Source organism: Spermophilus citellus (assembly GCF_964194105.1).
Source record: "Spermophilus citellus genome assembly, chromosome: 16".
Classification (NCBI taxonomy): Eukaryota; Metazoa; Chordata; class Mammalia; order Rodentia; family Sciuridae; genus Spermophilus; species Spermophilus citellus.
In genome coordinates this window covers 34,562,660-34,583,103 of record NC_138196.1, presented here as the reverse complement: position 1 = coordinate 34,583,103, position 20,444 = coordinate 34,562,660, and the positions used below count along the sequence as shown (strand labels likewise).

The following is a 20,444-nucleotide window of genomic DNA, read 5'->3' as shown; positions in this document are numbered from 1 at the left end:
ATCACCCACCCAAGGTCGGTATTAAGAAAACACACAACCGTATTACAGTATTTTACATGGTTTTATTACAAAACAAGCAACAAAACAGTTTTAGAAAATTATTTTTGCTACATACCAATTAGGAGATCACATAAAATGAGAAGCATAACAGTTTCCATGCACTCAGCTCAGTGCTTGCAGTGAGTGCATTTCACAGCTGAAACAGTTTGGTTCAACATAACACAACATCATGCCACATCTTCATAAGCAGAGGGGGAAGGGGTCACATAATATGTTTTTGCCAAACAGTTGCTTCATTCAAACTCTACCTATCGAGTGTGACTGTAATTGCTACAGGCAATAACACAGAAAAAAAAAGGACCAAGGGGAAAAAAAGATGTTGGTAGAAAATATTTAATAAACCTGCTCGTTTCTGACATGTTTAAAGTTAATAAAGAAAGCTGACTTGAGAAATTAAATTTCCAAAATGCTATTAATGTGTCCATATACCTGTTTATCTGGTTAACACTGAAAACAAACTCATCATACCCCCCTGCTTACCTACTGAATCTGCTATTTATTTATGGGGTCATTTTAATACATATCAGAGCACATTCAGAGAGAAAAAAAACCCAACTTTTTCTTCCAGTAAACTAAGACTCTACACCTTAAATCTACTCTTTCTCATATGAGCTCAGCATTCTGCTCTGAAGTAGAAGTATAACTCCACTATTTTGACCTGAGGTCATTCTCCAAGATGTGCCCCTACAATGTCTCACAGAAAGCAAAAGGGAAACTATTTTTACCAACTATCATCTCACCTTAAGTAAGCGAGTCCATCAAAGTTTTCAAGAATAATGGATGGTAAGCAGTTCAGCTATAGAAAAGACCACCTGAAATACTATTACACATATGTGGGTCAGGACAACTTCAAAAGCCTCATGGAAAGAGCCAATTCAGGGTCTGGGGTTGTGGCTCAGCAGTAGAGTGCTGGCTTCGCAGGTGCAGGGTGCTGGGTTTGATCCTCAGCACCACATAAAAATAAAATAAAGGCATTGTGTCCAACTATAACTAAAACATAATATTAAAAAAAAGAAAGAGCGAGCCAATTCAGATAAAGTTTCATTCCCCAAAGAAAAAGCTGTACCTTTTTTAGTTCCTTTTTTTAAAAAATCCAGATTTATTCCAGAGCTTAAGCACTTAGCCACTAACCCCTATGGCATCCCCAACCCATTTTTTTCTATTTGATTCAATTAAATGCTATGGTCATATATGTACCATCTTTGGTTCATATTAAAAGGCTCTGGTGTGAAACTGGCCAGAAGGTAAGAAATATGGACAAAGATGGAATTTTGAAATAAGGTTTGAAAATGTAATGCTTTTAGGCTTTATGGAAGATATTTTTATTTTCCTGATATTATAACTATGTTAATGATGTTCTAACTTGGAATTCCCAAGTATTCCTAAGTATATACCAATAAAAGTCCTTGTTTTCCCTTTATTAAGATAATACTAGCTGGATTATATTTAACACCCTTTCAAAACAGACTTTACTAAATGAGAATTCTATCAGCTTACTATAATGGTCAATTACTTAAGCAGTAGTAACCTAGCAGAGATTTACAAAAAGAAAATGGGTATATTTTCACAATTTAAACACCAAGAGATGACATCATTTCCATGAGTCAGGGAATGTTTGAAGAGATTTAAAACATTAATTTATTTTCATTAGTTCCACATCACATACTGTGCACTTGTATTTATTAGCCAAATAATTTTCTTGAGAAAAATCTGAAGGTGAAACCAGAGACAAGGAACTTTAAAAATCTGGAATGGTTTCTTAAAATCAGGCTATTCAAAGTAGGTTGATCACTCATAAATAAATAATTCCCAAACTAAGAATTTCTGAGGAAAAAAGTACACAAGAGTTTATTTTTAAAAGAAGATGGGAAGAAAAGAGAAAGATCCAGTAGATTTCTCTTTTTAGATTAAGACCACAAGACTAAACTTAAGTGAAGGACAGCTCCAACACAGTGAAATCAGAAAGAGTTCTCAATGTGAAACACATTTCAGAAAAACAGCACTACCTGGAAGAACATGATTCTTTTCAAAGCCACTAAAAATTTCTTCTTCAAGTGTTTTTGCTTCTGCATTAGATATGGACACAAGGAGGAGCCGGGATTTATTTAGGAAAAAATGCTTAGTCTCTTCCTCTAGTCACTATTTTCAATTAAAGTATGATTAACTGATCTAGCTGATGAAAGCTACTGATAGAAATAAGCCAAGTTCTCTATCCCTTTATGAAACCCTCCTAAGTTTCTGATAGCAATGCACTAAAGAAACTGGATAGGCAAATGTGCCCAAGGACATTAGAAATAGTATCTTATCCAGTGGAAGAAAATATGCCCTCAAATTTGTTTGGGCAACTCAACCTCCTGGGAAATCTCTAGTCAGTAATTCGTAATCTCTAAATCAATGCTTTTATGCCCCATTTTTATTCCACTAAAATATAATCTCAAGATTATCTTTGTATTTCTCCACATGGAACCTCATCAGATTACAGGGTCTGATCATGCAAGCACACACAACTCCATCCAAAGGGCAACAGAAAGGACAAAAAGAAAGCAAATCTGCCAAGGTATATAATAAACAGCACTTAAATTAAATTAGACAAATGTTGGCCCATCAAAAAGAGCTGTGAGGCAAGGACTCAAGGCAATCTGTCTTTGCCAGAATAAAACTTTTCTCCTATCCAGAAAACATGGATTTAAAAACTTAGCAGGATGATCCATCTCTTCTCAGCACCTGCTTTTAACCTATCTAAAACTCTGAGATAGAGATTGATCTATCACACACATGAATTATCACACGCTTACCAACCCCACACATTCCAAGTAACACCATTATCAAGGGAAATGTCTGTTCTGTTCTCAACAGTCATAGTATTTAACACTGATATACCGGTCCTCGGGGCCTGATAAAGAAACAATTCTAATGGGTCTGTTCCTCAATCTAGAACATTTGGGGTCATAGCATCAAGAGAACAGAGTAATTTTCAAAACTGGCTCATGCAGTAGTGTTGAATTATTCCTCAGGCCTCACAAAAGATCCCCATCTCTTCTCCTGGGAGGTATTGTAGGGGACCCACCCTTGCAGACATATTCTAAAGGCCGCCCTCCAGATTCTAAACACTACCTCTCAGAACGGCTCCCTGTCAAGCCAGAATCTGGGTTTTCCCCTACTCTGAAGCCTTTCAGCCTTTCAGCTGGGTTAGTTACCTGCTTCGCAAACTTGAACCAATACATAGGTATGGACTAAAACCAGGTGACTGGCCTAAGAGCCTGTGCCCAGATTGAAAACAAAACAAAACAAAACAAAACAAAAACAAAAAAACTAAAAACAAGGACAAGGAAGTAAAACTTGGTAAGGGCGAAATGACTCCCAACCTCTTCAGAAATGGAGATGCTAAAGATAGCCCATCACACAAAAGACCTTGGAATAGATCAACAAGAGGCAAGCTGCCCTCTCTTCACTGAGTATGCCTACAGATCTAACCTAGTGATTTCCCCCAAATTAAATATACTGCATTGATAATATAAAAAAAAGGGGGGGAAAAAAAGCCACTTGGCTGGGCCCCTCCCACACAGCTCCACAGGAATCATGAGTGCCATTAAGGGCTCTGACTGTCCTCCAACAAGGAGAGAAAATGAGCCACGGCCTCTTTCTCTCAAGTCCTCCCTCCCTCCCCCACTTCCTCCCATGGCACTGTGCTTCATCACACATCAGAGGTCCGTATGTTTTCATCGTCAAGGTTGAACACAAAGGGTTTCTCCTTGGGGTGCTGGGGCTCTGATCTGTGCCTCATTCGGGAGCCTGACAACACCCCAGCAGTACTGCTCTCCCCAAGTCGAGGCATGAACAAAGAGTCCTCTGGAGTCTCTTCAGCTGGATGCAGCTTTTCCCCAGCCTGGGGGACAGGTGTCCAGGGTTGCCAAGCAGAGGCCACAGAAGGGGCTTTGCAGAGGGTTTTCTTCTCTTCCACAGGTGGCCGCCCTCTGCAGAAGACAGAGTTAGGCCCCCCTGTGAAGCTGGAACTTCCAGGTCGAGTCAAAGAAATGGATCTGGAAAAGGATATGTCCTGGAAACAAAAAAAGGCAAGAAAAAAAAAAAACAAACAAAGGAAAGTAAGAGCTTTTCCTGACAATGTTTATCCCAAAGCCCCAAGAAAAAATATCCACCCAGGATCACCACCTCATAGGTCCAGAGACGCTTGTCTACAAAAATCAAATATGAGATATAAAATGATTGATTCATAATAGGGTAAGGGACAGGGAGCATGGGAGGAATAGACAAACTCTAGATAGGGCAGAGGGGAGGGAGGGGAAAGGAGGGGGCATGGAGTTAGAAATGATGGTGGAATCTGATGGACATTATTATCCAAAGTACATGTATGAAGACACGAATTGGTGTGAACATACTTTATATACAACCAGAGATACGAAAAATTGTGCTCTATATGTGTAATATGAATTGTAATGCATTCTGCTGCCATTTATTTTTAAAAAATCAATAAAATACATTAAAAAAAATCAAATACGTGTGGCAAAGCCAAGTACAATGGTTCGTACTACGCGGGAGGCTGAAGCAGGAGAAACACTTGGACCTAGGAGTTCAAGGCCAGCCTGAGCCACATAGTAAGATCCTGCCTCAAAAAATAAAAAAGTTAAAAGGTTCACCAGAATTCACTCCACGTTATCAGGGTCTGTGTAGCATCGAGACCTAAAGAAACTCTATGTTTCTGACCAACAGTACCTCATTTCTTCCAACAACCAAAAAGAAAAACAAAACCAAAAATTAGTAGAAAGAGAAAAACAAGTCAGTCTGTGGCTTCAGCTGTATCTAGGGCCTGGGCTGCTTGCCTACATCACCAAATAAAACACACCCGCTCAAGGAGAAGTTCTCCAAGTTGACATTGTGCAACAGAAAGGAAGTGACTTACTCTGGGGTGGCACTTGAGGGCCTGGACAGCTGTCCCAATCTCTTTAATCCAGCTGTGCATGTCTTCTGGACTATCCGCCTGCAAAACACCCACAGCACTTATGGACATTTCTGGACTGTGATTTCAGCTTTCAAGACTCTGACTCAACTGTGAGTTCATAAAATCACACCATTAGAGTTGGAAAGGATCTTGGAAATCATCTAGTCCAGTGGCTTGCAGGATTTGAAGGCATTTTCCCCTTGCAATATGTTATTTGACACCCAATAAATAAAATCCCTCAAAGTAGAGTTGTTATAAAGTGGGGCAGGAGCAGGGGCTGGGGTTGGGGGAGCTTAGTGCAGTGTCCCCCTGTTGGAAGTTCCTTGCTCTTCCTGGAAAAGAACTGACCCAAAATGCCCTCCTAGTTTTACAGAAAAGGAAAATGAGGCCCCAAAGGCCAAAGTTTAAGGTTTATAGCTGATCTAGATTTGAGTTCTTCTTACTCTCAATCTCAACATAGCTATTTTTCCACTATAATGATCTCAAGAGAATAATCCCACTTTCAATTTCATTAAAGTCAAATTCCTGTGCAAATCCAAGGTATGTATAATTATATGTATGATCTCCAGAAATGGGGCTTTTATCAAGGCACACACTATTTGGGTCTGTCCTGAAAAAATCCATCAGACTTCAAAAGTTGTGGATCTGGGAATATGCAGGACCACGCTGAGGAATCCAAGTATTTTCCCCAGAAATAACCTACTAAGCCCAGAAGGGGGCAGCAGAGCCTCTGAAAAGAGGAAGAAAAATAAAGCAGTCTAGCCACTACAGGCAGAGCTTCTCAGCACTTCACAGCTCGAGAAGAGCTGAGTTCAAGTGAAATCTGCAGACGTTTACCAAGGGCCCTATGTAAGTGTTATATGCTCCAACAGATGCTAGCCACAGAGGTGAAAACTGGACTAAATCCCTGACCTCCAGAAAATGACATTTGTTAGGCTTCCTCTGGCACCTTCTCTGAGAGTCCCACACAACTCTTTTTGCATGCATGTGCAAAAGTTTGTACAAACATCACATTCCAACCCTCAAAGTTCTCCATGTCCTCGCCTTACTTCTTCCTTGCCCAAAATGATTCCTTTTATTTGCTTTCTATCAGGATAGAACATGACCAGGTTTGGTTTGGTTGATTAGCTTTTTAATCCTCAAATTCGCACTTACTCTTTCCTGTCACTTCAAAACAAACCCTTCTTAGTTGGACATGTGCAAAGACAGTGATCAAGGACACTAGGTCAAAAAGTGTGTAGCAACAAGGGCCCGAGGTGAACACCTCTCACATGTGCTATGCCTGCAAATGTGTTTGCACAACAACCCCCCGACTCTTTCCAGTTATTTGAAAACCTCGTAGTTTCCCAAGAGAAAGATAAATTCATCCTTAGTCCAAAATGATAACCAGGATAACAAGTCTCCAAACTTTTACTGATTAGAAATACCTTGTTCTATAGGTAGAACTAGTGGAAGCTCAATTAGGTAAAAATGTTTGAGCCTGTTTGATACTCTGTAAGGCTATTAGGAATTTTATTAATATTATATGATACGTGAGAAGAAAATAATGCATTAAATTCTACCATTTGTTCACTGCTCTCTCTCCCTGAGACCTTTTTCTCCTCAAACTGCATATAAATCATATTTCAAAAGATCAAATTGTCAGGATCAGATTATATAATATATATGGATAGAAAAAAAGGTTATTCAGAATTTGAATGAGATGGAGGTAATTGTTCATGAGGAGAAGAGCATTTACTAGGGCTTTTTCTTCTAGGGAAACAAATGATGATTTGGTACAGAGAATATTGGAAGACAAAGGAAAAGATAAACAGGAGCTGAGGGAAAAACAAACGTCTCCCATACACAAAGGAGATTTGACGTTTTCATTTAACAGACTGGAACATTCCCATGAGGGCAATCCAATAAGCTACTCTTTCCACCATCCTAGTAAAATGTCCCCCACCATGTCCAATGCAGGACTGAGGTATGTAGCTCAGTGGGAGAGTCCATGATTGAAATGTGCAAAGGCCCTGGTTCAATTCCCAGCACAAATATAATTTATATGTATATTATATATATAATTCAAAGAGAAAAGCAAGTATTTCAATTGATCCCATATAGAAAGAACATATATATATATATATATATATATATATTTATTTATTTATTTTAATTTTACAATACTGGGGATTGAACCCAGGGGTGCTCTACAACTTAGTTATACCTCTACCCCTTTTTATTTTATTTTGAGACAGGGTCTCACTAAGTTGTCCAAGCTGTCCTCAAACTTATGATCCTCTTGCCTCAGCCACCAGAGTTGGAAGGATTACAGGTATGTGTGTGCACTGTGCCCAGTGGAAACAGACTGCTATTTTAGAAACTATATTAGCAGTCTCTATTAGTAGTTTTAACCATTATTTTTAAATAATGTTATTTAAACATTATTTTAAAATACAATTTAGATAGAAGAACAGATATTACAATTGATTCCATATTGGAAGAAAGAGAATATTATTTTATTGGGATCACATTAACAATCTCTATAGCTTTAAGAACTAGGGTCCATATTTGGGGCAAAAAAATTCAATGAAACATAAAATATTATATGCAAAAATTATGGCCAGGTGTGGTGGCACACACCCACAATCCCAATGACCTGGGAGGATAAGGCAGGAGGATTGCAAGTTTGATGCCAGCCTCGACAATTTAGTGAAACTCCATACCAAAATTTTTTTAAAGGTTGGGGGGCTGGGGATATCTCAGTGGAAGATCATCCCTGGGTCCAATCCTAGTAATGCACACAAAAAAGAATTATGGAGTACGAAGATATCTACTTTTTATGGAAAGCCTCTACTTACTTTTCATCAAAATCTCAAAAAAAAAAATCTTAAAACCACATCACAAGGTAGCTTCACGAACCAGAGGTAAAAATTCGAGCTGAGGTCCACCCATCATGTAAATCACTAAGAGACTAAAGAATGCTTAAAACTGGGTAGAACAAAAAGGGAAATGCCAAACTAACACCTTCTCCTCTTCCTGGAGTGCATTTGTGTGTGCATTTGTTTCTGGTGCTTGGTTCAAAAGTAAGGTTTCTACCTTTGACAACATTTTTGAGATGAGAGGGACAAAGAGTATTAAAACGAGTCATTTAGCCTGTGGTTTTCTTGAAGTCCAACTAACTTTTTACTGAGTATCTACTATAATCCCAGCAGGATAACAGATGCATCATGGTTTGAAGTAATGAATTATGGAGCCCACCAGCAAAAAGTATCTAGTTTCCACCTCTGGTTATTGCCAATGCCCCATCCTAAATCTTTTGGCAGATCCTCCTTCCATTTCCAACTTCTGAAGGCTACCTGTCCCAACAGAGGACTACCTCTGCCCTCTTCTCAAGAACGTACCCGATCTTTAGACACAACCCCGTCACATATGACTGTGTTGACTGCACTCCCAAGTGATGTCACTCAGCTTGCAGTCTGCATAATCAGTGAGGATCCAGAGAGTTTTAGGCCCAATATTTTGCAAATAATTTGTGAATCCCCTTATTGCTGCTCCTATCCTGACATAGCACGCCAGGTTTATTGAGGGGTGGGAGGTGAATCATATGTGTGTTGAACAGAGGAATAAACCCAGGGGCATTCTACCACTAGCTACATCCCCAGCACTTTTTATTTCTTTATTTTGAGATGGGGTCTGGCTAAATTGCCCAGGCTGGCCTTGAACTTGTAATCCTCCTGCCTGGGCCTCCAAAGTCAATGGGATTACAGGTGTGTGCCACTGTGCCCAGCTCATAGCACTCTAGTTCTGACAAGTGGGTTCATGCCAAGTTATCAAGATCTGTTTGTTTATTTCTCATTTTGAATAATGAGTCCTCCTCATAGTAAGCTGCCTAATACCCCAGGCCCTCTGTGACTGGGGAAGGGGTGACCCCTGCTGGCCTTCCACCCCAAGAATTGAAATCTCATTTTGAAGCCCCGTCCAGAACTGAGAACTCCCTGCCTGCTGACAAGCTTCTCAAGCACTCACCTTTCCACCTGCTTTGATACCTGATTACTGCCGGATCCTGAATATTTGGTTACCATGACCCAACCCCAAGTTGGTTTTCCCTGATACAAAGTCAAACTTCTCTGGTTCCTGTAGCCACACCCTCTACATCTTGGGTTCTGGACCAACTGCTCTTACACAAATGAGCCAGTCTTGCTCTAGCCTCACAGTTGGTTCCTTGGTTTACTGGGTATATGAACCCAGACAAATAATTTACTTTCAGAGACTCCGGGTTCTCATGTGAAATGGAGATAAGTTCAGGGATGGTGGAGAATTAAGTGGTACACTGCCTATAAGTTGCTTAGCACTATGTCTGGAACATCAATAAATGATTGCTTCCCCCCCCCTTTTTAATAGCAAAGACGATAACATGTGAGATCATAGAGTACACATAATACAAATTAAATAGTCAGAATCCATCCCAAGTCTTTCTTCTCTGTCCATAGAGTTGTTTTTTTTTCTGCCAAGATCACTGTGCTCGTGCAGATAGCTTTCCCAGATGCAGAAGACAGTTCTTTTTGGCAGATGTACTGAGCCTAACTTAGGAGGCAGGTCAGAAAGCCATTATGGCATGGTAGGTAAAACTTCTGGCACCTCAGCACCAAACTACAGAAGTAGTCACATTCTTTTACCCTTTGCACATGATTTTCACTTGGAACAAATAACTGACACATGAACTCAGTCTAATTTATTCACACTTAGAAATTTGGCAGTATTTTTTCTTCAAAAATGAAGAAAATGAGCCTATAACACTGAGGACAAATTATGGCAGTATTTTTTTTTTTTTTTTTGCCAATGGTAAATGTTGAGCATTCCAAGCAAAAATTAGAATCTCAGAAGACTTGTCCCTATCTCCATGAGCTCAACAAATTTCCATACATAAAAACTTTGCTAGTAATATTAAAGATTGTGATTTTTAAATATTACATAATAAAATGAGTCAACATTTTGAAGATCTGCGTACCTCAGTGAGACCAGTATTTTCCAAATGAGTAATGCAGGCTGGCATGGATAAAAAGTATCTATTCGAAGTGTAAAACTGACTAACAGATTCTAATGTAAGAATATAAAAGTTTATAGATATTACTTCAGATTCCACATTGTATCTAAACATCAAGAAATTACCATTTGTCAAGCTTTGGTATAGAATCAAAGAAAAATATTCAAGATTATCTAAAAAGGATATTTAAAAAACTATTTTCCAGTACATATTTGTGTAAAGCCAGACTTTCATATTTCTTAATCAAAACAACATATGGCCACAGATAGAATGCAGAAGCAGATAATGAGAATCCTATTGTCATCTACTAAGCTCAGCCATTGAAGAGATTTACAAAAATATAAAAACACTACTTCTTTTCTTGATAATTTTTAGAAAGCTATTTTTCATGATAACTTATATAATAAGTTAATATAACAGCTTATAGTGAGTTTATAGTTTCCACTTCTAAATGAACTAACAAATACTTTTAATGATTATTTTCATCTATATCTTCTCTTATTTTCCATTCTGAGTTCGGTGTTATAAACTAATTTGATCACTTATTCATAATTTGTTCAGGGTGGTGCCAGTATCCTTTTATCCTAGAAATGTGGGGAGTTGAAAGGAAAGGAGGACAGAAGTGATAAGCCTCTTTCAGGAATCGTGTATACACTCATGTAGATAATACAATGTCTTCTGAACATTTCTTGGTTGGGTTTTGTGTTTCATAAATCAATATCTTCAGCCCAAGTTTCTTATAATCACTATCTTACAACCAGCACCATCATTCACTTGACAGATATTCAGTATCATCAATGTGTTAAGCATCAACTAGTCAATGGTCCTCACAACATGTCTCCTTGGAAATCTCACAAGTACTGTAAATTCACAATCACCTATGCCCATCCCCTTAGCAGTTTCCCCCTTCTGTGTTCTCATGAAAGTGACAGACACCATCAGCCACACTGATACTCAAGCTAAATATCTGAGCATTATCCGGACCTCTCCCCTTTCTCTCCCTTCATCCAACCAAATCCTAGTCCTCCCTTGTCTTGTGTCCTCTGCACTGCACTGGGCCACACAATCTACAAACAGCATTTTACAGTTAAGGAAAACGAGGCTCTGAAAGTTAAATAATTTGCCCAAGTCCACATGCCATATTTAAAGGCAAACCTGACGGGGCAGTCCCTTCATTTAACTTCCCAGGCACTAACTCAGGATAAAGCACAAACTGTCTACCAAGGCACCTAGCTGCCCAGCCCCCTCAGGTTCTTTACTCCTTCACCTCCAGGCTCTTGATCATAAGTGCTACTCTTTTGCCTGCACTATTCTTCCCCTGACCCAGCAAAGATGTATCTTCCTTCAGGAAATCCTCCCTAAGACTTGCAGAAAAGACCTTCTTACAAGTCCTATTGGCAGCAATCATGCCAATCACACTATTTTCTGATTTGTATTCCCTCACTCCTTTCTGGGAGCTCGTTTCATATTTGGAATACATTTAAAATATTTTGGCACATTTGGCATTTCATGCAGTGATCACCTGACCTCCTAATTTTTTTTTTCAACTTGAATATATTAAGGTTGACTCTTTGTGCCGTAAAGTTCTAGGCCACACATTCAACATTATGGCATATAACAGTTGTACTACCCTACAAACACACCTCAGCTTCACCTATCCAAACTCCCTCCCCTACCCCATCATTGGGTTTTAACTGCCTGTTAACTTGGCTAGAACTCTCTCTTAGGTTCAGGATTGGTTCTGTTTTAATGTGGTGACCCTAAACCAACACAAAATGCCTAGCTATCCTGAGCATTACTCTACAAACTCCATTGAGTGCAAGGACTAGACGCTCCCTTGCTGCATCTACAGGCTCAACCTTGTCCCTACATGACCATGGTGCCAGTGAATAAGTAACTTTAATACCACAGTGACCCTTTCCCCAGTCCAGTTTGCTCCAAAGCCTCCCCTCATCTCTTCCTGGAAGGTACGTGCTTGTCTGAATGGGCACTGTCTGCTGATGATTCAGTCCACTATTATGTCTGCTGGGTGCAGGCAGAGGAACACTGGAATCACAGGAGCCACTGCCCAAGAAATAGGAAAAGGGTCTGATCCCCTACAGAAAGGAGGGTGTTTAGTGGGGAGTAGAAAAGAAAGAGAGCTGCCTAACACAAAAGCTGGAGTTGGGCAGCCTGCATTTAAGCCAGCACACTGTGCATCAGTTTTAATGTTAGAAATCCCTCATCAGCACAATGCAGGAGATCAACATACTCTCTGCAGATCGCCAGGCAGGCTGGGCTAGGGACTTGGCCCTGAATGTCTAGGCCCTGCTTGGAAATCTGCCTTGCTAGCTCCTATGACTTTAGAAGGGGTTGGGACAACTCCAAAGTCGTGGGTGGAGGGGAGAAGCTTCTGATAAGTGAACTGTCAGAATCCAAACAATGGCTTTCTCTGTGCAGCTGGGCTCTGCACCTGGTGCCTGCACAGGGCCCTCTGTGCTTCTGTCATTCGCACACAGTGATGTCCATACACAGACAGGACTTATAAATACCCTCCAAAGCAGAAGTGAAATCCCTGACCAGTTCTCCTTTTCTCTGCTCAGTTGGAGCCCAGCAGCTGAGAGCAGTTGGTAGAAACTCTCGTTCTCCAGTACAGTGGCTCAACCTGCTTTATTATTTTATGGTTGGGAAGCTTCAGGCAAACATCCTGTTTAGAATAAAATGGGACTCAAGACTATTAGGGGCTAAATTTACCACATGGAAACCTCAAGCAAAAGAAAAGAGAAAGCAAATGAAAGGGCGAGGTCTATAAATACACTGTAAACAGAAAAGGAATGCTAGTCTTCTCTGGGTGAGCACTTTACCTGTATGTAGAAGGTCCGGGAGCTTGTTATTATTTCAAACAGGTTGTCCCTCATTAAGAGATCACTAGACAGAGAAAGAGAAAGGAAGTTACTGGGCATACTGGCATATATTCTGAGCTTCACTGATACTAAGTCTAGGCACCAGCATCCACTACCATTGAAAATAAAAGATGGGGGCTGGGGATGTGGCTCAAGCAGTAGCACGCTCGTCTGGCGTGCGTGTGGCCCAGGTTCGATCCTCAGCACCACATACCAAAAAAACCAAAAGATGTTGTGTCTGCCAAAAACTAAAAAATAAATATTAAAAAATTCTCTCTCTCTCTCTCTCTTTAAAAAAATAATAAATAAAAAATAAAAGATGGGCAGGGGTGTCCAGGCCATTCCTCCTTTAGCCACTGCCTCAAAAACACTCTGGGGATTCCCTCCAGCCTCATCTCTTCGAAGGTCTCAGGAATTCTTTGCTATTCTGATGGACACCGCCCCCCCAACCACCACCAGTTCCAACAAGATTAAAGCTTCTTTCCTTCCAAAACCTCCTGTTTAATATCCATCACACCCCCCACCTCCTACAATTTTATTTTCTTCAATCCATCCCTTCTCCCTCCCTCCTTCTTATGCAGTGCTAAGGATCAAATCCAGTGTCTCACACATGCTAGGCAAGTGCTCTGCCTCTGAGTTAACAGCTACCACCCTATGTTATGCAATCTTCACAGCCATCCCGTGAGGCATCTAAAGATTTTCCATACTTTATAGATGAAGAAAGCCAGGCTTGGAGAGTTTAAATGATATATATGTGGATGGTGCCAGAGAACTGGACCCAAGTCTGATTCCAGAGTCTAGGCTTTTAAATATTCCAATGCCATTTGCTTCTATTAAGGATCAAATTCTCCACTTCTACAGCCTTCCTCCCCCTGAGCAGCAACTTTATCCTCAATTCCTGCTTTCTGTCCTGGGCTCAGAAATGAAGATGAGAGTAAACCACTTTAATATCTGCTTCAAAGTACATATGGGTTTTCTGACTTCTGCAAAAAAGAGAATAAGAAATAACAGATGCTCAGGGACAAACCTCAAATTGGCCAAAATCATTTACAATATTAAATGCCTGCTGGGTCTATCCAGTGGCTGCAGGAAATATAATTCCTACCCAATAAAAGAACCTAAGAGAGCAAGACTACACAATCAGACGTTAGTAAATTTTGTGTTACACACAAAGAATCAGACTCATTCCTAGAAAGGACTGGTCATGAGCAGGTGTCGACTTTTGAATGCAGACTTGGAAGGAATTGGCAGGAGGTTGGTCAGTGACAATAGGTACTGCATAAAAAAGGACTGACACCACTGGTCAGAAAGAACTGGGGTCAAATTCCACTGCTTGTGGTGATGCACATCTATAATCCCAGCAACTCAGGAGGCTAAGACAGGAGTTCACAAGCTCAAGGCCAGCCTCAGCAAGTGAGCAAGATCCTGTCTCAAAATAAAATATAAAAAGGGCTGGGAATCTTGCTCACTGGTGAAGCACCCAATACTGGCAGATGATGTCTTTTCTTACAATGGTCTGCAGATGCCACTGTGGGCAGTGCCGAAAACGCCACACGTTCAGCTGATGTCGGTGGGTGGGGGTGGGGGGATCTGACTCTACTCAAGGAAAAGGTATTTGTAACCAAGTGTTTAATAGAAATGAGAAGACATCCCTTGCTGAGCTGGTCACTGAAAAGATACAGAAGGCATCTAGTATAAAGCATAGCACTTGACATAGTGTTTCTGAATAGAGATGGCTCTTTGGTGGCTAAAATGATTTAACCTTTTAGACTATTAATGCATATGCAATGCAATCACAAAATCGAATACAGAGAGGAAAGGAAAGCACCCCCTTCACATTTCCTTCACAGCTGCATATTCCCTTTCAATTCTACGTACATTGACTATCCAGATGTCCTGAATTCTCCTAACTGGATTCTAGAGAAGCCACACCATCTACCAGACCTGGAAGCTGCAGGTCCCTTCCCAGCTGGCTTCAACTCCCTGACTTCTTTCACTCAAGAGCTTAGTGCAATTCTGTCAGAATAAGAGTTAGGGAAAACTTAAGGATCTTAGGATGGAACCCTACTTTGGTTCTCTAAGCTACCTCAACATGTAGGTGATCTCTCACCTGCACAAGCCTTTCAGGTCAGCAACCATGAAGGATCTCCCAGGATCTAATCATGCCCTATTCTTCTTCTGCCCACTGCCTCCCTCTGGAGCCACACATCTGGAACTTCCGTCTTCAGCTACTTTCATAAATTATAAATTATCACTGGGAACCTCCCCAATCCTCTAAACTCTGCAACTGCCACTTGCAAGACCCAGTCCAATGTTTCTTCCCCAGCCTCCTTGGGTCCCACAGCATGATATTTTCATGTAATATTGTCTCATGCCTTCATGGGAGAATAGACTGCCTGCTGCTAATAGTCTCTGTGATGATGTATGTGAGCTCTGCATGCATAGTCTACAGAACACAGGACAACAAACACAAGGGTTCTAAGACTGCACACTGATGGCCAAAAAAGAGGATTTCTACATGCCAGATGCCCTTGGAGGTCTGTATAGTATAGTTCTGGGGATATCTGTATTTGGGGTTAAATGTGGGCTATTCCCTTGTCAAGTCCCCAATTCATGCTATGTACCACAGCACTTCAAAGGCAACCATTTCCTAAGAGGAACATATTAAAATCACTTGTTTAGGGGCTGGGGTTATGGCTCAGCAGTAGAGCACTCACCTTGCACATGCAAGGCCCTGGGTTTGATCCTCAGCACCACATACAAATAAATAAAGTTATTGTGTAAAAAAAAAAAAATACTACCAAAAAAAAAAAAAACACTTGTTTAGGAAAAAACAACAACAACACTTGTTCAGGACTGGGGGTATAGCTCAGTGGCAGAGAGCTTGCCTGCCTGGCATGCACAAACTGCCCCAGGTTTCATCTCCAGCATCAAAAAAAAGAAGAAAAAGAAAAAAAATCACAACAAAAACTGGCTCATCCTGCCCAATGATAGTAACCTGGAAATGGTATGAGTCACCCTTGTGTTAATGGGACTTCAAGGTCTAAAGGAGAAGAGGCCACAGAAATTTAGGCTTGAAGCACTGGCATCAGCAGTGATCTGACCAGCACTGCAGTTAGTCATCTAAAGGCAAAGTTCTCCTCTTAGCCTCGTCCTCCTGGAGGAAAAGCCTCTAACACCTGAGAAGCATCTGAGATCCACTCCCTTTCCCTTTCTCATTACCATATTTTTTCTTTTCCTCCAAGAGAGATTATTTTAGAGTCTCATCTCCTAAGGAACTATTACCTAATGGGAAAAGGTAAGTTTGCTCAGTGTGATCTCATCCCTGTAACAGCCTGGATACAGTGAGTCAGCCACAAGATATGAGGGTCCTTACCTTACCTTGCTCCTGGAAGGAATTTTTTGTTGCTCTTGGTTTTTGTTTATTTTCTTGTGGGTTTTTTTTTGTGTTTTTTGGTGCAGGCCTTGTACATGCTAAGCCCACCCTCTCCCACTGAGCTACACCCCTGTCCCCAGAAGACGACTCTGAAAGAGAGCCTCAGAAGGGTACAAAATGAAGATTTAAGAAAGAAAATGGAGGTTTTGATCAGAAAAGAGTAAGCAGAAGTTGGGCACAGTGGCGCAAGTCTGTAATCGCAGCAGCTCAGGAAGCTGAGGGAGGAGGATGGCAAGTTCAAAGACAGCCTCAGCATCTTAGCAAGGCCCTATGCAACTCAGTGAGATTCTGTCTTTAAATAAATGTACAAAAGAGCCGAGGATGTGGCTTAGTGGTTAAGTGACCCTGGGCTCAATCCTGGGACCAAAAAAAATAAAAAGAAAAGAAAAAAATAAGCCGAGCTAATTACCCAGATTTGACCAGACACTCATGGGTCTTGAGAACATCTTTGAGATATATAGTGCGCAGTGGTTCTCGGTCCTGGTTGAAAAAGGGAAAGATAATGAGTGAGGTTGTTCCCACAACCCAATGGCCCAGATCAGCTAACAAATGCCCCTCTCTCCGAGACGGTTGGCTAACCCCAGTATGACAAACAACCTGGTCTCAGAACAATCACTAAGAGAAAAAAAAAAAAAAAATCTAAGCTATTCTGTGGCTCCACCCAGCAGCTTACTGCACTGAAGACAGAGGGACATTAAGGTCACTTTAATATCATGGTAAATATGGGCAATAAGATGGATGGTCATAAGACAGAGGTACCTTTGGAGTCTGTATGTGCCCATGTCTCCACTCCTTCACACTTTCCTACAGGTGTGTATTCATGTACCTCTTCATTTCTATGACCTCTCAGAAAGGCCCCCCAAAGCTACTACCAACCTGCTCACACTTGAAGTAGCAGATGGTGAAGTCATCCAGGGCAAAGAAGCGACGTTTCCAGCTCTTCCGCTGAAATGAAAAAGAGCCGGATATTGGGAAGCTGTCCCCAGCATTGCAGAGGGTGTTCTAATGTAAAACTCCCAGGGTCACAGCTCCGTGGAAGCCAGGCTACCACAAGGAACAGGAGCAAAGGCTTCCTTTCGGAAGCAATATGTGACACATCAGGCCAACAGTTGGTCCCCAAAGCACACAGGCTTGGACAGCGGCTAGCACAGAGGACTGTAGCTCCTCCTCTCGTTCTCCCCTCCCCTCTGTTACATCCACACCCACTAGCTCCAAGGAGTCACCAGAACCCTGATGGGCACCTGTGCTGGCACTCACCACATTCCCTTGCTTCACACAGTAGCCACTCTTAATGAGGGGAGGCCCAGTAGAAGCACGGCAGCCTGATGTGGGGATGTAACTCTGAGACCTTCGAAGGATGGCATGGGACCCTGGCTCACTCCCTTCCTGTCCATCCCCGCCATTCTACAAGGAAACAGTGTCAGGGTTAGCACCTCCCTGGCTCTTCTATGCAGGCACAGCCCCCTCTCCCTCCCTCGGTTTGGATCTCTTTTTTTTTTTTTATGTTAGTCAAAGAATAAATAAACATTGACTTTGCACTGGATAAGACATTCTATTGGGTACTGTCATACAGTAAGACTCAGGGATGTTGGACAGACCCAGATGAAAGGGAAGAATAGAAAATGCAAACCAGAAAAAGGCCTATATACCAGAATGGGAGGAGGGACAGCAGCCTTATTTGCTATCCTACAAGTCATCTCCTGAGTCTTGTACAGTCACAACTTTGAGATGCACTGGCCTTGATTTCTGCACCACCATTACTCACAACCACCCTGCACTGTATTCTTCTGATCACCTTTCTGCGCTAGCTCCCCTACTCCCATCTATCTTTTTCTTGGCACACTCCTCGATGCACATGATTGGCACATCATGGATACTTCCATATCCTTGCCACCCTCAGCAGCCCGAGCCAAGCCCCAGCACCTGGCTGATGGGTGTGTGGACCACCACCCCTCCGATGATCTCGGTCTTGTAGGCCACCTGTGGCTTCTTGTCTAGGGCTGCAGGAGTCGTTAGGCTTTTGAGAACTTCAGTAGCCAGGGGAAGGCTCCCACCTTTGGGTACCTGGGAAGAATGACAGTGAGGTCAGTGGGGAACAGAAGGCTTAGGAAAAGTGGGGAGCCAAGAGCAAGACAGGGTGGGAAGAAAAGCTAATGTACCAAATTATAGTAAGACTCCTATCTCCTCCGCAGTCCTTCCATTGATCCATATCTCAACATGAGTTCAGCCAGCAACCCCTCCACACCTATTACACTCTTTCTTGACAAATTTACGGAGCACCTATACTACAAGCCAGCCCTTCCACAGCTGCAAACAAGAGATTAAACATCAAACAAAACAGACATGAGTCCCTGCCCTTCTGGAACCAAAAACTAATAAGTGAGACTGACCCAAAACTGGGTAGAAAAACATTCAGAGTATCTACAAATGATGGTGCCTGCCATAAAGAAAGAAAGTGAGAGCTGAGGCAGAGTGCTACAGGGAAACTACAGGAAATGGAGCAGTTGGGAGAGGTCTCCACAGAACAGCTGTTGAATCTGCAACCTGGAGGGCAAAAAAGGGAAAAGGAATGCAAAGATGGGAGGGAGCCAGCTCATCAGGTGGAACAGCTAAGAATGCACGTGGGAAGGCTGTGGTGTAGCAGTGACAGAGCACTTGCTGAGCATCTGCTCAGCCCTGAGTTCCACCCCCAGTGCCACATGTGTATGCACAAATGCACACCCACAAATGCACATGCCCAGGTTGAGCATCCCTACTCTGAATATCCCACACCTGACTTCATGTGATGACTTGCAGCCAAAAATACAGGTACATTCACAACTCAAAGTGGATCAGGAACTGAGGCATTAGATCAGAGACTCTGCACCCACTAGAAGAAAAAGCAGGCCCAATTCTCCATCATGTCAGCTTAGGAATCGACTTCCTCAACAAGACTCCTAAAGCCCTGAAAGTAAAATCAAGAATCAATAAATGGGATGGCATTAAACTTCTGCAGAACAAAGGAAATCATCAAGAATGTGAAGAGAGCACCTACATAATGGGAGAAAATCTTTCCACACGCACCTCAGATAGAGCACTAATCTCCAGGATATATAAAGAACTCAAAAAACTTAACACCAAAAAAACCTCACAAATAACCAAATCAATAAATGGGCCAAGGAACTGAACAGGCACATCACAGAAGAAATACAAAGGGTCAATAAATATATGTAAAAATGTTTAACACTGCTAGTTAGAGAAATGAAAATTAAAACTACCTAAGATTTCATCTCACTCCAGTCAGAATGACAATTATCAAAAATACAAGTAAAAATAAACGTTGGCAAAGATGTGAGGAAAAAGGTACACTCACTCATACACTGCAAATTGGTGCAACTTCTCTGGAAAGCAGTTTAGAGATTTCTTAGAAAACTTGGAATGGAACCACCATTTGACCCAGTTATCCCACTTCTTGATATATACCCAAAGGACTTAAAATCAGCATATTATAGTGATGCGCCACATCAATGTTTATAGCAGCTCAATTCATAATAGCTAAGCTCTGGAACCAACCGAGGTGCCCTTGAACAGATGAATGGATAAAGAAAATGTGGTATATACACACAATGTAATATTATTCAGCTAAAAGAAGAACAAAATTATGGCATTTGCTGGTAAATGGATAAAAATGGAGATGAATGAAATAAACCAATCCCAAAAACCAAAGGCCCAATATTTTCTCTGATATGCAGATCCTGAATCACAATAGGAGGAGGTTCACTGGATTGGACAGGATGGATAGGGGGATGGGATGGAAATAAGAAAACAGTAGAATGAATCCATAACTTTCGTATGTTCATATATGAATACACAATCAGTGTAACTTCATATCATGTACGACCACAAAAATGGGAAGTTATATTCCATGTATATATGATATGTCAAAACACATTTTACTGTCATGTATAACTAAAAAGAACAAAAAAATTTTTAAAAATACAGGTACACTAAAAACATAATAAAAAATACCTTTAGGTAATGTGTATAATATATATATATATATATGAAACATTAATAAATTTTGTGTTTAAACTTGGGTTCCAT

The 20,444-nt window shown here is 41.2% G+C and overlaps 1 protein-coding gene across 8 annotated transcripts in view; it reads right to left on the bottom strand.

The window, feature by feature from the left end:
• Positions 1-48: 48 nt before the first annotated feature.
• PLEKHA2 (pleckstrin homology domain containing A2) overlaps positions 49-20,444 on the bottom strand; it is an 83,105-nt gene continuing 62,709 nt past the window's right edge. For 7 of the 8 annotated variants that reach the window (XM_081269165.1, XM_081269167.1, XM_081269163.1 and 4 more), the window contains 7 exons: positions 18,285-18,425; positions 17,619-17,765; positions 17,238-17,306; positions 16,771-16,841; positions 12,887-12,950; positions 4,979-5,056; positions 49-4,117 (listed from right to left, as the gene is read on the bottom strand). In XM_081269165.1, coding sequence (XP_081125291.1) covers positions 3,755-4,117; positions 4,979-5,056; positions 12,887-12,950; positions 16,771-16,841; positions 17,238-17,306; positions 17,619-17,765; positions 18,285-18,425 — 933 coding nt within the window. In that variant the 3' untranslated portion in view covers positions 49-3,754. The remainder of the gene's footprint in view (positions 4,118-4,978; positions 5,057-12,886; positions 12,951-16,770; positions 16,842-17,237; positions 17,307-17,618; positions 17,766-18,284; positions 18,426-20,444) is intronic. The other variant, XM_081269166.1, reaches the window with a different exon arrangement.